The sequence below is a fragment of the Clarias gariepinus genome, chromosome 9, assembly GCF_024256425.1.
Source record: "Clarias gariepinus isolate MV-2021 ecotype Netherlands chromosome 9, CGAR_prim_01v2, whole genome shotgun sequence".
NCBI classification, from domain to species: domain Eukaryota; kingdom Metazoa; phylum Chordata; class Actinopteri; order Siluriformes; family Clariidae; genus Clarias; species Clarias gariepinus.
This window is the reverse complement of record NC_071108.1, coordinates 5,739,214-5,758,534: the sequence shown is the minus strand read 5'-3', so window position 1 is coordinate 5,758,534 and position 19,321 is coordinate 5,739,214. Positions and strand designations below refer to the sequence as shown.

Sequence of the window (19,321 nt, the reverse complement as noted above, 5' to 3'; positions counted from 1 at the left end):
GTAGTCCGTACCAGCCCTGTTTGTACAGTAGGTCACTTTGTTTTCACAGATTAAAGGCGATCTCTAATACAACAAGCCGGATGCTATTCAAAAGCTTACATAATACACATTTTCTATCAGCAAAATGTAAATTAGCTGCTTAGTTTTGATGAGCATCCTGCAGAACCAGCCACAGTCCTTCTGAGGAATTTGTCACACCTGCTTCTTTTTTCATTTATGCAAAATCCAGACGCTTTGTTTTCGTTTTTGTTTTGTCTGCAAAGTGGTCTTTCATGCAATATGCTGCTTTCTTATATAATTGGTTCCATAATACTGTCTTTGTATACACTGTATACACAACAGTTTTTCGTGCTATGAAGCAATAAAGCATCTGTTGTAAACTTTTTTTTTTTAATTGCTAGATAACTCACAGTAGCCTTAGATTGCTTTCAATTTCAATTGCTGAAAGTATATTCTTTCTTCACAATGATTTAACACAATTTATTATGATGACCTTTTGCTCCTGCTTTGGTTTAGGATCAGGACACACCTTTCTCTGGCATGCACTTTTCCAGTGATCTTTGCCCTGAATTCCGTTGTCATATGTGTAAGTGATACGTGCAGGACCACACGTTTCTTTCAGTTGGCACACCTTCCAGGTGCCTGGGGAGAACCGCCTACTAAACCACATGACTCACAGGATCTTGTGTCAGCACAATGTTGACGCATCTCTATATGAAAAGCAAAGACGCTGATCTGAAGCTGACCGCTTGTGGATGGACATTTAATTATGTTAAATTCGGGATCACGTTTTTGTTTGTCTTTCAACTTTTACATCATATTATCAGTAGAATGAAGAGTTACATGGGTGAAATCAGACTGCAATAATGTTAGCACTGTTTGGCTTATAGTGTGCTATTGGAACTGTGCTGGAATTTATTACAATTAAGCAAAAGCATTTCCTGCTAAACTCTCTTTGAATAATCCTCTTGAAAGTTTTTTTTCCCCTACTTGTTCGTTGGCCTCCAGACCGTCCAAAGAGGACCAGCTGTTGCAAACTGCAGCATGTAACCGAGCCAGAAGAATTCCTTTTTTTTGTCCAAGGGACGAGTAATTTCAAATCCCATAGGACTCCTTGTGCTGAACATATTGATTGACTGCCAATATGCATGCACTATAAGACTGGGGACGGAGCCACAGTGGGTATTTATAGCCTTCTTTCGTCACCGCAGCGCCTGCTGAGATTGGAGTCAGGCCGCGTTTTTCGCACCTGTTTCGCGGCTTGTCCTCAGTCGTCATTATTACCGGACAGGGGATGGTTGATCTGGATCTGTAGCAAGATCTTACATCATAATCAAACAGCCAGGCTAAGCATGTTAAGAGGGAGGTAATTTTAATTGTGTATTGTTGCTGTTTGTGTCGTGCATTATAACTAATAGTGAGTTATAAAATGTTAATTACAGCCTAAGCTTAATGACACACAAAGGATCGATGGGAAAGGTCACTCGGACGACACAGGTGACATCATGTAATATTCATGGACTGCTTGTCTCGCTTAGTGAGGCCCTCTCACTGAGGACACCATCATGTCTCCTGGATAAATTGTATGTCACAAATAGCTATTAGCTAATTCCTCAACCATGTGAATATTATTTACAGATGGTTTTCCCTGTGCAAGTTCATCCCTTCTCCTAGTGTGTTGTAAAAGCATAAACGCTTAGATTTAATGCGTTCAGGAAAATGACTGCGACAGAAGACGCCATTAGCAGCCAGATGGTCACCTTGGTGAGAGAGAGAACAGCACACACGGTTTTGTGCTCAATTTAGAATTGAGGCCTGAGGATCTCTAGAGACCATGTGATTCGATTTCATTTTGATTCCTGATGCTGTGATCTTTTCTAATTCTTTATGCAGCTGGATGTGCCTGAGTTTTTAATATCTTAGGCCTCCATTATGTTTTTTGCAGACGTGCTCCTGCCATTCAATCATTATTATCTCATAACTACAGTATTAAACGTGTCCACCCATGTTAAATAATTTGATTAGATTTGATTTAATGTGGATTTATTATTATTTTAACCAAATATACTGTACTTTTTTAATTAGGAATTATTTGATGCAATTATGAAACTTAGGTCTGTAAAAAAAAATGGAACTCTTGAGCTTCTACAGAATTGTTGGATAATTTTTTCTCTTCATTTTGGAGTCCTGTCATTTTCCAAAGCAGTCACGACACAGCCTCCGCAGTGTGCAGACGTGGAAGTGAAAGAGAGTGAGTGTGTGAGAGGCGGAGAGAGAGAAAGAGAGAGAGAGAGACTTGGTGTGCGTGTGTGCTTGTGTGTGTCGTATGCATGCGTCAGCAGAGGTTGGCTACTCACGTTCTCATACATCATCCACCGGCAGTCACTTCATTAACACGCTCTTTGTTTGCAAATCAGCCTTCATTCTTTCTCTCTCTCTGTCTCTCTGTCTCTCTCTGCCTCTCTTTCTCTCTCTCGCTCTCTCGCTCTCATGCACTCTGAGCCCACAGCTGCATATTTCTCCCGACTGTCTTTTCTCGGCCTAACGTCACACACGGGGGTTCCTGGTGTCACACCCTGTCGTTATTATGACTGCGCAACACATTCACTGCTCTCAGCCGCTGCTTGTCAAAAGGGTTCTGTCCCAAACAATAGCCCTCGCTTCTTCTTCGATCAACACTACAGCGCTTCTCTGAAAAGGAAAAGCTGCTCACTCATTCACAACCTTTCCTCAATGTAGGGCTCTAATCACGGCACCAGCCATTTTGAAAAAGAAATGAATGTCTTCATGCGACAGGGAGCAATTTGCAGTTCCCATGAGCAAGCAGAGTCTGACTATGTTACACAATGACGCTGCTTGGCGCAGTCGTCTCTCTCTCTCTCTCTCTTTCTCTCTCTCTCTCTAGCGCGCGGCCTTTCTCACTCTTATTTTCTGCTCTCCACTTGTCTCTCTCTCTCTTTATCGCTCAACAGGACCTTCATTCAGTGCAGCTCATCATTTGTGTGTCAGGATGAATTAGGGCTTCTGTCGCTCCATCTGATTGGTCCATGACCGAAGCCCATCCCTTCTTGTCTTTCTTCTCTGCCTCTGGAATAAATAAATAAATATTTAAATAAATAAATAAACAGGCTCAGCTTCAGCTGTCGCTGTCACTCTCAGGTCTCTCCGGCGAAGGAGGTTTTCGCTGCTGCCTCGTCTCCTGGTTGCGATGCGTCACCGGTCTGACCTGAAAACGCACAGTGCTTAAAGGGATCCATGTCCTTGAGAATGGTGTTTTGAAAAGGAAAAGAAAAGCATGCAGGCTTATGTTTTGTGAATGACAATCTCAAACCATGCATCTAAACCATAATTATATGTATTGCTGGAGCGTGAACAGACAGGCACTGGGGGAGCTCGGAGACCTGCTAAAGAAATAGCAAAATATGGGACCTTTAAGGATTAGATCATTTGGGTACATGGTGTTGCAGGATGATAAAGAGTTATCCTGGAGGGTATGATGTGGCCTGACACTGCTACCATTCTGAAGTTGATTATGTTCCAATAACAGCGTCTCCTACAGTGTTTAAGTCCAACAATAAATCTTTTAAATTATAGTGTTTTTCTTACAAAAAGCATCCCCACAACTACCTTACAAGTACCTGTGTATTTTGTTACTATAGAAATGTATATTTAAAAAATCTTCCATTAATAGAAACCTTGAACTACTATAGAAATGCATATAATGTATATTTTAATATACTGCATTAATAGAAACCTGAGCTGCTGCTCTAGCAAATGAATCCACAACACCTTGTGACCAGTGAGAATTCAGCATTCAGTCATGCACAAGCATAATGTGTTTGAAAAGAGTTTATCAAGTGAACGTGTTCCAATCTTTCTGTTTCTCTCTCCCGCACAGGAGTCTTTCTCATTCCCTACATGTTGTTTATATTCTTCGGTGGAATTCCTATCTTCTTCCTGGAAATTGCTCTGGGTCAGTTTATGAAGGCTGGAAGCATCGCTGTGTGGAACATCGCTCCACTCTTTCAAGGTATGAGCTCAGAAACCTCCTTATATGTGTACGTGTATATACAGTATGTATGAATGGGTACACTTCCTTAAAGTATACGCATTTCCGGTTAGTTTCACTTTACTCATTGAATAATTCATAGGAGTTAATGAATAATAAACTAACTGAGTAAATGAATAATAAACTTGCGATTGAGTGGTTAAAGTGGCCAGTGATTAAAAGCAACATGATTTAAAGATGTTTGGAGTTATAAATGGAATTTAATATTTAAAATTTACATTTAATGTCACCCCAAGATCAGGGCTCAGTTTGTCCTATCAGAATTTACTTCATTTTTTTATTATTTTTTTATAACACTGTGTCACTTCTTGCTTGATTGTTATGCTGGCTCACAGTAATGACATGCTTTTAGATTTTTTTAAAGTGTAAGACACACCTCCTTAAACACAGACCAAGGCTCTCTCCTAAACAGTCTTAAACAGTCAACATCTCCTGCATACCTCCTTTATTAAAACATAGACAAAGGCCATGCCATATTTTATTTGCTGTATCATCCGGTTATACTGATAACTTCATCAAATAGGGAAATGAGTGTCAGTTCAGCTTTTCACTCAATGCGGGCATATCGTAAATACCGAGATACACGGCCTGTCAGTACCTGTTAATGAAACCTCTTCCTGTTACTGTGTGTCTCAGGACTCGGCTATGCGTCCACAGTTATAGTGTTCTTCTGCAACACATACTACATCATGGTCCTGGCTTGGGGTTTCTATTACCTCATCAAATCCTTCACCGCCACACTGCCCTGGTCCACCTGCACAAACTACTGGAACACAGAGAACTGCATCGAGACCTTCCGCCATGACGCCTGCAAGAACAGCACCCTCAGCACCAACTACACCTTCATGAACAAGACCTGCGAGGAGTTAGAGAACACCACATCTCCTATCATTGAGTTCTGGGAGTAAGTTTATTCCTACCAGGTTGTATTTTATATCAGGGTTTGGTCTTAATAGACCCGAGGAGATTTATTATTTATTTAAATGTACTGTGAGTCTTATTGCACACTGGATCATGGCCTTGGGTCTTCATGGCCTTGGGTCTTCACAGTTTCACAGGAAAACGACTGAGTTCTAGTGAAATAACTGAAAAGTAATATACACATCAAAGAATACTTAAGAATACTGATTTTTTTTTGCTTTGCCTCCCTCTTGTCTTTTTATGTGGAAACTGTTTTTTCTTATCATGCAAAGTTCTAGGTAGATAAAACACTTTTTGTTGCTTGGTAGGTCCTTCTGAGAAAATCCATAAATGTAAAACTCTAGAAAATAAAGTTTTCCCAAAAGACAGGGTTTAAAATACTGTACATATAACATACTGTACATACTGTAGATCCCCTTTAGGAAGCTTCTCCTTAAAGGTTACTGTATAAAGCCAGTTTTAAAACAAACATTCCTGGGTTTATCCCCTTCAGAAGAAACCTTCAAAGCATCTATATAGAACAGAGGGAACTATCAGGAAGCTTCAAAAAAGCTAAGCTTTACAAAAAAGAAAAGTTCTCTCAGTAAAGGTAGTCTGTAGAACTCTACAACAAGATTTTTCTTGCCTGAGAGCTCCAAGTAGTTCCTGTTTAGCAACCTTTTCTTCCAGAAGAGGTTAAATCAAGAGTTTTAGCCTTCAAACTTTACTGAGTTTTCAGTAAAGTTACTCTATCTACTCAGATTCCCCTTCAAAAACCTTTGCTTTAGGGTTAAGTCTAGAACACTAAACTTCCTATATAGACCCCTACAGCAGACTCTCTTTCAAAAAAAAAGAAAAAGTTGCCACGTAAAACCTCTACAGAGAGCAAGAATCAGGTTTTGTGATGTTAATGGGAATCAGCGTATTGAAGACACGGAGTCGGCCTCTGTACGCGTTAGCACAAAGCAGCGCTTCTTTTTAAAGGTGCAAGTGTTTGCCTTCTTTAAATAGCAAAAGACGAGTCATTGAACCGAAGACGAGTTTCCAAAATCGCTCAAGATTCCTGGCAAATGTGTGAAAAAGTTCCTCAAACAGCATAAGCAAATAGCGAGAGCGAGTACATCTGTGTCTTTGCCATCCAGCGAGCTGGTTTAAAGAAAACGTCTGTCCTCGTTTGTTTACGCCGGGATGAAAAGTTGAAATTCCACATCCAAATTATATAAAATCGAATGAATCATAACGACATCGCGTTTTTTTTTTTTGCGTTCTTTATCTCGAGGTGAGCAGAAAAGACAGTTTCTAATCTTCAATTTATATTTATTTTTTTATATGGAAAGGTGTACAGTACCTTTAAACTGCTCGGTCGTAAAGTACTTACTGTATGTACCTTTGCCCTTTGATATCCAAAGGAAAGATAAAGTACTGTACATATTAAAGATAGTAAAGGTGCATTGTTAAGTCACAAGGGAGAGCCTGAACACGTGCGTTTAAAATTAGCGTAATGGAGACGATTTATAGCAAAGACAGGATTGGGCATGCCTTAATTTTTTAGTTAAGATGTGTGAGAGAGTATAGTTTCAGGCAGTGTTATCTTTTCCTCGTTTTGCAGGAATAAGGTGTTACAGATCTCCGATGGCCTGGACAGTCCAGGACAGATCAACTGGGAGATGACTTTGTGTCTGATGGCAGTCTGGGTGATGGTTTACTTCTGCGTATGGAAGGGAGTAAAGTCAACAGGAAAGGTACGGACCTCTATAACATCTGTTTCACACATGCGCACACATACACACAGCTTAGCGAGGCAGCGGCTCCCTGCTGGAGTTATGATTTCAGGTAAAAGCCAAGCAGTCACGTGGAGATAGTAACAAGCTGATTAAGAGCAACGTTTACTACGTCCTGCTTCCTCTTTCTCTCTCTCTCTCTCACTCTCTCTCACTTTCTTTTCGCATTGTGCTAAAAGCACAGATCTGCATCCCAGACTCAGTTCTGAATGCATATTAACAGAAATGCAGAATAATAGTCTCACTGAAAGTGTTTCACGGCATAACATTCAATAAACACAGAATAAACGTATTAGTAACTTGTTTACCCTTTCACACACATCCTGGTTGCATCACCACACCAGAGCTCAGTTAGACTTTTTTTCCTCTAGCCTTGATTTGCATAGCCCCTCCCACTCCTGGTTCTCCACATCAGCGCACTTGAACTACTATAGAAGCGTCAGGCAGAGAGATCGTTATGGCAACGTCATATGCCAAAGGGGGAGTGGTTTTGCTCATATCAAGGCATCCTGTCAGGAACCTGCAGCGTGATTGGTCAGAGAGGGGAAGCTTTTCTGCAGTGGGACGTGACCAAGCTCTCGTGCGCATGGCCAAGAGCCAGCATCTCTGAGTGTGTGTGTGTGTGTGTGTGTGTGAGGGGGGGAGTGAGATCACATGAATCCTCACCATTAAAATGACTGGAGTTTATTTCTGGTCTCTCATGCAGCCGTGCTCCCTCCCCCACACATTTTACAACCGCTTGCTTATGTTTCACATACCGCCGGCTTAAACCCAACCTCGACAAAGAAAAGAGACCGTTAAAAATTTCCAGTTAAGGAATGGAAGTTGTCATTCAAAACCTTTGTCAAATAGGTGCAAACCTCCTTTTTTCCCCTCCTATTTGTCTTTTTTAAAAAGTAGTCCGAGCATGAAATGATCTAGTATCCCAGTGAGCTAATTGGCTTTTTCAGTAATGCAGGGGGTTGAGACAAAGCACTAGATTAGCCTACATCTCTCAGATCAGGTGGGATTAAAAGTAAGGTCTAGTTACTGTTTACCGAAGTGCTGAAGAGTATTTCTGTTTCCTGACATTTTCAAATTATAATATATGACCAAAAGTGTGTGGACTTTCACTTGTTCCCTCCTGCTACAAAAGTGACACAACTCTGTATAACATCTTTGTATGCTGAAGAAGTTCAGTTTCCTTTCAATGCACAAAAAAAAAAAAAGCTTCATGAAGATATGGGTTGCTAAGTTTGGAGTGGAAGAACTCGAGTGTCCTGCACAGAGCCGTGACCTTAACACCACTGAACACCTTTGGAATGAACTGGAATAAACAGCCACTGCTCGACAGTCAGTGCTCTTGTTGCTGAATGATCTGAAATCCCCACAGTCATCCTTAAAGAAAAAAAATAATAGTGACAAGCCTTCGCAGAAAAGTGAAGGGTATTATACTAGCAAGGGAGAAACAAATCTGGAATGGGAATGGGTGTGATCGCCGGCTGTCCACAAGCTTTTAGAAATAAATCTAAAAGGCATTATTTAACTTTTGTCTCTTTTGTGGTTGTTTTTGTTAAGTCAACTGTGTTGTGCTCTATGGCATGACATTGAAAAAGATTTATAATGCATTTAAGATCCCTAGGAATCCTTTAACACAAATGGAATGAACAAACTTCATGTCCTGTCCTGTTCAGCTGCAGCTCAGGGGTCAGATATAGAGCAACGTAAATTAAACCAAGGGTGCCAATATTTTATTCTTAGTCAAAATAAAAAAGATGAGAAGAAAATGAATGTCCGGTGATGTTAAAATGCATTAAAAAATCCATAGAATTAATAACATAGAGCCCTTAAAACCTCAGTTGTCGCTCCTACAGTATATCATGTACGAACTCTCTTAGTCTGTTTCATACGATTTATTTCAGGTCCCATATTTTACTATTCCTTTTACACAGTCTCAGAGCTCCCCCAAGGTGCAGGTGTCAAGGCCACAGCTGTAAAACCTCTCAAATAATGCATTTTATATTACATTTACTGAACGTGCTGTTTCAGTGTCTATGCAAATGAGCTACTACTAAACCACAGAGTGACCTTCGTGTGATGTCACTTTGGGGAGGAAACAAAAAATGCAACAAAAAAAAGAAAAAAACAAGCAAGAAATTAATTAATTTTTACATTTTTTATTTGTACGCACACAAACTGTGAATGCCTAAGAATGACTTTTTTTATAACTCTGCATTGCAGCTACTGTTATAACGAATGGTGGATTTTTATGTGGATCTCTAATAAAATAAAAGAAAAAACTAAAAATCAAGCTGTATTAGCCATATCAGTGGCAGCTGTGGGTGAACAACTGGAAATAAATCTGAAATAGTAGAGCCTTCTTGCGCTTGCTTATGAAAGACATCATTTTCACCTTCTGCTACAAATGCTGTTTTATTTCTGTTTAGTCTTTATTTGATTCTTTTTCTTTTGCTACTGAGAAACATATTGAAGTTCACCGACTGATGGAAGAGACACATAATCACATCTTTGTTGATTCATTGTTGCACCTCTACCCCAAGTGTCAGAATCCATTAGAAGGCAAAACATCTCAAAGCCTGTCTGTGTACTATGATCACATGAAAAAGCGAGAACACAGGGCCGATATTACACAGGGACTTATTCACAGAAGGTGAGAGGGGACCTGGTGGGTTCAGTGTGTGAAGTGTCTCTCTTGAATAACGTCCCTGTGTCCAGGCTACATTGTGCCATTATAGTTGAGTTCATCATCCCCGAGGGTCACAGAGAACTGAGAACAACCCGGCCCGAGCTTTCCATATCCAAGGACAGACATGTGGTGTGTGAATCATTTTACTGTGGCCATGTGACGCTGCATACCACATTGTGTATTTGGAGCGAGAGCAAGAGTCTGTAAGGGGCCGTTGCCTGGTGAGCTCATAAACAGAGCTGCCACAGCAGAACGTATTAGAGAAAATGCAGGGAGGGGGGATCATTCAGATTTTTGTCTGGGGCATTGCATTAATGGAATGCAGGGTCCTCCTTTCTCTTGAAATATGTCATGTCATTGCTATGTCACTGCAGAAAAAGTAAAATGATCATGGATGTTTCACAGCGAATTATATCGTATCAAGAGTGTTCCCTAGTCTTTTAAGCGTAAATGTGTAGAAACCACCTGAAATAGAAGTCATCTGATGTCATCATTCTGTGCATTTTGCCTGGCAGTTGCTGAGGTCTGCCTGTAGATTTGACACTTTTTAAATGATAAAGTGGTTAAACGGTCTACATCTAGATTCAAAGTCACTAAGTTGAAAACATTGCGTATTAAACACATTACTAGCATATTTTTATCTACACATTTATGCTCTATATATCTAAATTAATAAGTGTAGACTAAAAGTCTGCAGATCTCCTGTTTATAATATTAATGACTGTCACTTATGTGTGTTGCAGATTGTGTATTTTACTGCCATGTTCCCCTACGTTGTCCTGGTCATTCTTCTGGTGAGAGGTGTGACCCTTCCTGGGGCCTACGACGGTATCATGTACTATCTCAAGCCTGACTGGTCAAAGATTCAAGAAGCACAGGTAAGCACTAAAGAAATGGATCTGTAAAAATCTAAAAGTCATTCATTTACAGTATCTAATCTCTAACCGAAGTCGGGTAGCAGTTCCAGCAGGGAACCCCAAACTTCTCTTTCCCCGGCTGCCTCAACTAACTCTGACTGAGTTACCCCAAGGCATTCCCAGGCCAGTGGGGAAATATAATCTCTGCACCCGGTCCTCGGTCTCCCCCTGTAGTCTCCTCCCAGCTGGACATGCCAAAAACACCTCCCCAGGGAGGCGTCCTGGAGGCATCCTTATCAGATGCTCGAGGCACCTCAACTGACTCCTTTCCACACAAAGTTTACTCCAAGTCTTCTACTCCGAGTTTCTCACGGATGACTGAGCTTAAATTTTATTTTGAATCTTTAAGGGCAAGGCAGCGACCAGTAGATCGAGAGCTTTACCTTTAGGCTTACCTCTCCTTTCGTCAAAACGATACAGTAAAGCTGTAATACCACTTACGGATTCCTGGAAGGGTAAAAAGCTGGTCCATCTTTTCACAACCAGGAAGGATTCCACATTTTTGCTCTTCAATCTGAGGTTTGACAACCAGCCGAGCCCTTCTTTCAAACGCCTTAGAATACACTTTCCCAGGAAGGTATGAAGTCCTTGTAGTTTGCACACACAGTCTGGTCCCCCTCGGTAAACATTGACCACTCTGATTCAATGCGCCTAGTCTTCACAAGGATGCCAGAAAAGCTCTGACCGGGGCTGGGAGTGGAAGGCCTCTTGGACATGGGCCTCCCATACTGTAGATGTTCCCAATTCACCGACATTAAGGTTCCTGAGACTATGCTGAGCAGTACCTTAGTAGAGAGGAAGAGTTACTCAAGCAACATGTGCAGTATGAACAACTTATGTATGTCAGTTAATAAAAGTTTTTGACGATAACGGCATTACTCTAGGTACAGCCCTCGTACTTGGGAAAACAGTGAGGCGTATAAGTCGACTTAAATAGAAACATTTGAGGGGAAAAGTGTTCATTTTTTTGTTAATAATAAATAAAGTGTTAATCATTTTTTAAGCATTCCTTTAAATCAATCACTACTCTGATTTCCATAAAATGATGACAGCATATCAATCCATCTGATATCACCCAAATGAGGATGGGTTTCCTGTTGAGTCTGGTTCCTTTCAAGGTTTCTTCCTATTGTCATCATTTCAGAGAGTTTTTCCTTGTCACCTTTGCCCTTGCTCATCAGGGACAAACTGATGCCAATGCCTGATAATTATGTCATATAAATTTACTCACATTTTTCAAACTTATTTTCATGACTTTTTGATTACGTAGAATTAAACACGCTATGGATATAAAATTGAATTAAAACAAATTGAAATAATCAAATAATACTCCTTAAAGTGATCACTGCTTCCATACAGTATAATGAATGTATTATTTGTAAAGCAGGGGCCGTTCCAAGACATTCTAAACTGCACCACATGTAGCTTTCAGGTCTGATGGGAAAGTTATAATCAGATTAGTTTCAGTAAACTGAAGTCTGGTGGGATATTTAGCGTTGCTGCCGTTTAATCCCATTATTTCTTCTCGCTCCTTCTCCTTCTCTCTCCTCCAGGTCTGGATTGATGCCGGCACTCAAGTGTTTTTTTCTTATGCCATCGGACTCGGAGCCCTGACTGCTCTTGGCAGTTATAACCGATTCAACAATAACTGCTACAGGTAAATTCCCTCTTTTATTAGCACACTGCATTTTCCTCTTCCCTCTTTTTTATTTTTGCTGTGTCTTTGTTGCCTAGTTATGATTTCCATTATCAAAATTTGGGTTACGAGCTTTATGGACCTTGAAGCTCTGCCACATGATCATGAAGGTTGAAAATGATATGATTTCAGAGAAGCTTGATGGTAATAACTTGATCACTTACTCCAGATTTAACTGCTTTGTAAAATCATGCTTAATGTCACCATTTTAGACCTTTAAAATAAGTAATGTGGATGAACTAAGTGTGTAATATTTTCTTATAGTCATTAATCTAAAAAATACTGACTATGGCTCAGCTTGGTCCATTTGAATAAATCTGCCAAGATAAAATTAAGTAAAACTGGAAACATCACCTTGGCTTCTTACCATGCCATAGGCTAATATCATAATATTACTGAACTTAGTCAGATGCCAAGTTAACGGCTAGTTAATCTCACATTAGCCACAGATAGGATTTCAGTATCGGGTATTAAATATCATTGTTATTTGATATATTCCCAACCATTTATCCAAGCCATTGCATCCAGTTTTTAATGATTAGAATTACCGAACTTATCTAACACATGTTAACTGCTGGCAGGAAAGTACCTACGTTTCCAGGGTCCCATGTTCAGTAGTTCATTTTTCTGTTAACACACACCTCTTACTCTGATCGAGACAAATGTAACCCATTTCAAGATAAAATATTTCTTATTTTATTGGAACAGTGCTTCAAAACTTAAAAGCAACAAAACTAATGGTTTTCATTTTTTGTGGTTTTGGAGGTCTAAACAGGTCAAAGGTCATCAAACAGAGCTGGGGATAATATTTTTATAATATATTATATAATATTGGGGATAATATTTCTTTAGATTCCTATTATGTTAAAGGACCCTAAAACATACAGAATATATGGAAACATAGGACCCTTTTTCATGCTCCCATTATGTGCGATATACTGGGGAACATTGCATTGACCCCTTGCTTGCTCATATTTATCCCAGGTATATACAGTAACTATGTCTGTTTTTATTGTTTGATATTCTCAGTGATTAATTCAAAAGTAGCCAAAAGAAATGCATATAATAACTAAGAAAACCTTTTGTTGAGTATTTAGTTTGCTCAGTATTTATTAAGTCAGCTCGCCAGTCTCACGTGCACGTCTGACATGGCTAGGGTTTCAGACACAATGTCACTCTGGGGTCATAAAATGTTTTTTAAGTTCAGAAGAATTTTAATCTGCTGTTCGTCCCAGACACTGACTGAGTTTGGCTTGTTCCACAATCCTCAGGGATACGTTTGTATTGGCCCTGATAAACAGCAGCACCAGTTTCTTTGCCGGCTTTGTGGTTTTCTCCATTCTGGGCTTCATGGCTGCTGAGCAGGGTGTGGACATCTCAAAAGTGGCAGAGTCAGGTAAGACTACAGCAAGTCTTAGTGTTTTTAATGCATGCTTCTTAAGTGTGTATAGGTTTTATTCTGGAGGTTCCAACTGCACTGTAGAGTTAAATCCTAAGCAAAATTCTTTTTAATAATTTACTGTAATTAAGAAATCTTTGTTTATTGATCACCTGTGAAACACAGGTGTAAAATTGCCATCTGATTCAGCCAAGGAAGATTTAAGGCTGTGACTGTTTGCACTGTGTTACCTATAAAAGATCATTTCACACTGAAGAAGGTTAAAATGACGCTTTACGATTGGACGTTGAAACATTTGAGAAATGATTTGTAAGTCCCTAGGATGATGCTGTTATTTTTCGTGACACATTTACAGTTAATTATGTAGTTATTCTCTCATTATACTTTAAAGTTTATTGTAATTGTATGAAATGTATGAATTTTTTACACAGAAATCTGTATGTGTGTGTCTGAGTCTTTAAAACTAAATGAAGATGAATCTGACTGAATCATAGTTTTATCCTACTTGAAAATAAAACATATTTGCTAATTCAAAGTATAAGTTAAATACAGTATGCGCCAAAATATACAGTACTGAAGTGAAAAGACGAACAATATTATCTTGTCATCTGTAAGTTTATTTCTCCCGAAAGAAACTAACACACACACTATTAGCATGTTGATTCACCAGGGTATGCATAATGTAAGTGTTCGAAATGTGTGTGTTCATGTCATTGGCGTAAAATCTCAAACATATCAAAGGTCACTGCAGAAGGAGACGATTTGCTCACGTGATGCAGGAACAGTTCTTGGCTAGTCTTCACAGTCGAACACAATCTCCTTTAATATTCCTCACAGGTGGTGTAAGATCGGGGGAAGGGGACAGGTATAGGAAGGAATTGTCCAGCCACCTTTTTTCAAACTTGGTTCCCGTTCACGACCGCTTCCGTATAAACAGAAAAAGTACTCAACTATCAATACTTTTTCCTCCGTCTAGAGACTCATTCCCAAAAACAGCTGCACAACACAACTTCCTTTTCACTACTTGGAATACGTGCGGCTGAAATTATTCATCATCATCGACAAACGCACATGCACATTGGAGAAGCACGAGTTTCAGTACTGTATATTTTGCCGCATACTGTAATTAACCATTTTTGGGGAAGATTTCCGTTTTTAATGTTGATGGTGCATGATGTGCAATTTTGTCATTTTGTTTCTAAATGTATTGTTTGTTTTTGTGTTTGAAAGTAAATATTTGAGAAAAACGAAATGTGTAAGGTGAATATAGAATTGTGTGAGTGTGTGTGTGTGTGTATGTGTGTGTGTGGTCTCATAAGCATAAGTGGATCTTTGTGTTTGTCTTAATGCAGTCCGCTCAACGTATTTAGGAAGTCCTGCACTTTGCACCCATCCCCTGCTATATCCTGATTATATCCAGGAGTGTGTATTAGTCGGCCATTTTAGGATTATAGGTGACAGGATTCAGATACTCATATGCATGCCCTTCATTCATATAAAGTACAAAAATTATAGGTCAAAATGTTTTTGATGCATAGAGTGTGCATCTGGAGTATTAAAAAAAAAAATCTTATGGGTCGGAGAGAACAATCAGGTCGAACACTCGTGGTACAAAAGGGAAATAACATCCTGTACAAATGTATATGAAAATAGATGGACATCTCAGGTGTGCAGATCAACCCAACCTTATTATTAGCTAATTATCATAAGCAAATGTATAGGTGCTATAGGCTAAGTGATAACAGGAATTAATTTTCGCAGATGTTCCACAACTGTAAACTGATGAAAAGAAAAAGCATGATTCTTTTTACTTAGCAGTATATCAGCAGAGCAAAACACTTTAGTGCAGTTTTTATAATAATCAGGTATAATGTGGCAGTGAATCACACCACCATGTCACTGGTGTTATTGTCCTTTAACAGCTCACTCCATAGTGTCTCGTTACCTACTTCAGCTAGGAAGAACAGTGGCAACATTTAGGCTTTGAACATATGAAAGCGATCGTAAACAAGCTGTGTGCATGCTTATGCATATTGACCTTTTAAATGAAAAACAACAACAACAAAAAAAATACGGTGACACGTATGAACTTCCATTCATGAGAAGACTGTCTAGCTTACAGTATCACAACAAGCATTGCAATTGTCTTGCATAGTTTGTATTAAAGTGGTTTTGCGTCTTCTTCACTCGTAATAATAACAACATACGAGGGGCACTCAACTAAAACCGGGACTTGTGATTGACATTTACCATGAACGAAGACGTAAAACCGATTGACATTTACAGAAGACTTCATTAACAGAACGGCGATGAGACTCTTAGCCGCAGTAAAACATTAGCACAGTGCAATCATTTTAAAGAAGGCCACAAATCTAAATGATGACCCCGGTCACAGTGACTGCAGTAGTTCCTGTGAACATTCGGCGAGTGGGATGCCTGATCCTTGAAAATCACCAACTTGCCGAAGAGACACATCTACAGTGAGAACTGTACACACAATCATTCACCAGCACCACTTGCACATTACAGGAACTCGTTTATAAGTTACTGTCACATCCGCCGTGAAGTCCTGCCCTCGTTCCAAGCCATTTCCACATGTTTAGGCCATTAAAGGAAAGAATTTTAAATGTGAAGCAGAAGGTCAGATCATGGCAGGCGTACTGAGAAAACGTTCTACCTTAATTGTATTCAAGCACTAGTGAAACGCTGGGATAAGTGCATTAGTGCAGCAGAGAATGATATAGAGAAATAAAGGGAAGTTTTTACTCTCTCAACTGTACCCTGTTATCCTGCACAATCAAAAGTCCTGGTTTTACTTGAATGCCCATCATATGATGGACATTTTAAATGACAGCAATTCACACCTCGTGATTCTTCGGCTTTGCTGTTTCAGTGCCTGAAAAAATTTGAGCGTCAAAAAAAGCGTCTCTTGCAGTTCCAAATCCTCTTTTATAAGAGAATAGCAGTATAACGTGGGAAAAGTGATACCACACATACAGTAGTTCTCACTGGCATGGGATGGCACACGTGGTAACCTTTTAGCCCTGAGGTGGATAAGAAGCTTTGGTTGAAGAGACATTTTTTAATCAGATTTACTTAAACCAAAGACGTTAGAAAAGATTATTAAAAATTGACAATATTTTGCAGTTCATCTAGATGTAGTTATACACATTCTGGGGGCAAAAATAGAGAATGTTTAATATATGCAAAGTCAGGAAGCACTCTTTTGGTATCATTAAATGGCGAACAGTAATGATGGTAAAATATACAGTAAATTCATTCTATTTTAAGTCACAATTAAGATAGAATTTTTACATGCAAATTTTGCATTTTGAAAAATATTAAAGATATGTATTTAACAGAAAATCACTCAGGTACTGTAACATCCCTTTGATATTAGATTCCACTCTCCCTGATTGGCTTTACATAAAAGTGTTTGGAGGAAGATTGAAATGTAAATCCTGTATATCCCTGTTAGGTCTTGAGCGAGCTAGAGCTCTTTAGTGTGTTTCGACACTTTCAGTCCATCACCGAGCACTGAGTGTTCCAGATCGAGGTTCACGTCGCACAGTTCTTGTCAATTTGTTGTGTCTAAAGAAATGTCAATCTGTTCTATGTTCAATGCAGAGAGACAGAAAGATAGAGAAGGTCGTTTTAATATACATATACGCTTGCACATTCATGCCACCGAGTTGTCTGTCTGCTTAATTCTTTAGGTATTTCTATGACGATGATCAGGATTTCACAAAGCTGCTGTCTGATTGGATAACTGCAACACTGCAAATCTTCCAAAATGTAGCTTTGGCATAAATAGCTCATAGGGTAGCAAAGTCTCAGGTTACAGTATAACACCAACAGAGTGCTGTTCATCAATTAAAACGCTATGAGAAATAAATCAGAGAGTAAACAAAGAATAGAAATCACTTGAACAGACAAAATCTATGGACCCTGACTGCATGCTACAGTAGGATCACAGATTTGAAAATAAGATGGAGGTGACTTTTCTTATAGTTTAAAAAAATATGTAGTAGTTGTAGTGTTCCTACCATGCTCCAGAGTCGAGGGCCATTTATGAGGTTAATCATGATGCAATTTTTGAGGGAGATCTCCACAACAGTAACGAGGGGTTTTAGGGACGTTATCATTTGATGTCACCTCCATTCTAATGTAAGTCTCAAGGACACCCTGTGGAAAGCCGTGCGTGCTGTTGTTAGAACCAGATTGAGTTTAGTTCATTACGATTTATTTCTTGGTTGTGAGTGTATATGTTTGTGTGTGTGTATGAGAGTGAGACAGAGAACATGCGGTGAGTTTGTAGTGCTTCTGGGTGCGTGTGTAAGACCTTGTCTGTCCTTGTGCTGACTAACCTGAGTGTGAGTGCAAGACCTATCGCATTAACATCCTGTGGAGCTGTGCTGTGTGAATGTGCTCGAGGGAGGAAAAAAATTTAATTGTGTAGATCTAAACACATCTTACCTATACGACAGAAGCTTTTTTTTTGTTGTTGTTGTTGTTGTTGTTTTGTGTTTTTTGAGACAGACTACTTCCAGATCTTTCCATATATACCTTTGATTCTTTAACCAGTTATCCTTGATTGTCTTCAGGCCCGTTCTCTTTCCTGTTATTCATATCTATTCATTTGATATTATCTATATTTTGGGTTTAAGTATTAATTTAAGGATTATTTAACCAGGAGCTTTGCCTCTTGAGATGTGCACATCTCGATTTCAAGAGGGGTCCTGGAGCTGACTGCTGATGCAGGTAAACCTATGATATCTAATGTCAGCATTTACACCTCTTAATGCCTAGCTACTGCTGTGGGGTACACATTGGCCTAGCACAGCCAGCCACAGCATTGGCATTAGCTTTAGCATTAGACTAGCTTAGCCTAGCCTAGCTAAATGCCAGCAGTAGAGCTGTCCTCTGATGTAGGTCGTGAAAAAATCCAAACAAAAACACAAGCAGATAAGATTCCTAATTTCCCAATGCTAACTCCTGTCTACTGGCAAGCTGCACTAACTGCTCCGAACCCAAACACCATTTAAATAACTACACTTTAATAATGTCTAAGCAAAAAACATACCAAAAATAGCATTTAGGCTAATTTTTAGTAATTCTTTTGTAATTAAAGGATATTTGCCATTATAATTTGTCAAAAAGTGACCCAATGCGTATCTAAACAAAATGTTTCCGAGGTTTTTTTTTTTAATGTAATCTCTATTTTATGCATCTGTAGATTGACATGTGTGATTACCATGGACATACAGATGTCTTCATTTAGCCACAACATGTAGTATTTATTTATAAGAATACAGAAGACTTTTTTTGGGGGGGGAGGGTAAGTCAGTTAACTGAATCGATGGGTCAGTTTTCAATTCAAAGTATTTTTTGTTTATTATTATGAGGTAAACTTCCTAACATCAAATAAATTCCTTAAAAATATACCACCGCTTTAAATAGAAACCGCTTGCACCTTCTGCAGATACTCGTGTTTTGCGAGAGTATTGCTTCTCCATTTTTTGAGTTTGTAAACGGTTGTTGCAATACTGCGAGTGCGGAGCAGACGATTGGCAGCGGGGGAAATGATCACATTGTATTAGATGTGACATTTAAACAACAACAATGATACACAACATACAGTCAAAGCTTGTTAGACACTATTAGTAGACTGTTGTAATTCAGAACCTGTAGGAAAAATAGCGTCTTGCGACAACACATTAGTGATATCAAATTGACTAGAATCAAAAATAGCAAATTTAACAAAACAGTCTACACATGATTCTGACAGCTGAACAGGAGACGAGAGAAGAGTACACTTTTCAGCAGCAGTCACACCAAAATTTGGCAGTTGGAAATGCAAATTCACTGGAAGT

At 39.2% G+C, this 19,321-nt stretch overlaps 1 protein-coding gene across 1 annotated transcript in view; it reads left to right on the top strand.

The window, feature by feature from the left end:
- LOC128530819 (sodium- and chloride-dependent creatine transporter 1-like) overlaps nucleotides 1-19,321 on the top strand; it is a 41,399-nt gene that overhangs the window by 11,358 nt on the left and 10,720 nt on the right. The window contains exons 3-8 of the mRNA XM_053504958.1: nucleotides 3,899-4,030; nucleotides 4,706-4,973; nucleotides 6,579-6,711; nucleotides 10,180-10,314; nucleotides 11,907-12,010; nucleotides 13,321-13,445. Of these exons, the coding sequence (XP_053360933.1) occupies nucleotides 3,899-4,030; nucleotides 4,706-4,973; nucleotides 6,579-6,711; nucleotides 10,180-10,314; nucleotides 11,907-12,010; nucleotides 13,321-13,445 (897 nt within the window). The remainder of the gene's footprint in view (nucleotides 1-3,898; nucleotides 4,031-4,705; nucleotides 4,974-6,578; nucleotides 6,712-10,179; nucleotides 10,315-11,906; nucleotides 12,011-13,320; nucleotides 13,446-19,321) is intronic.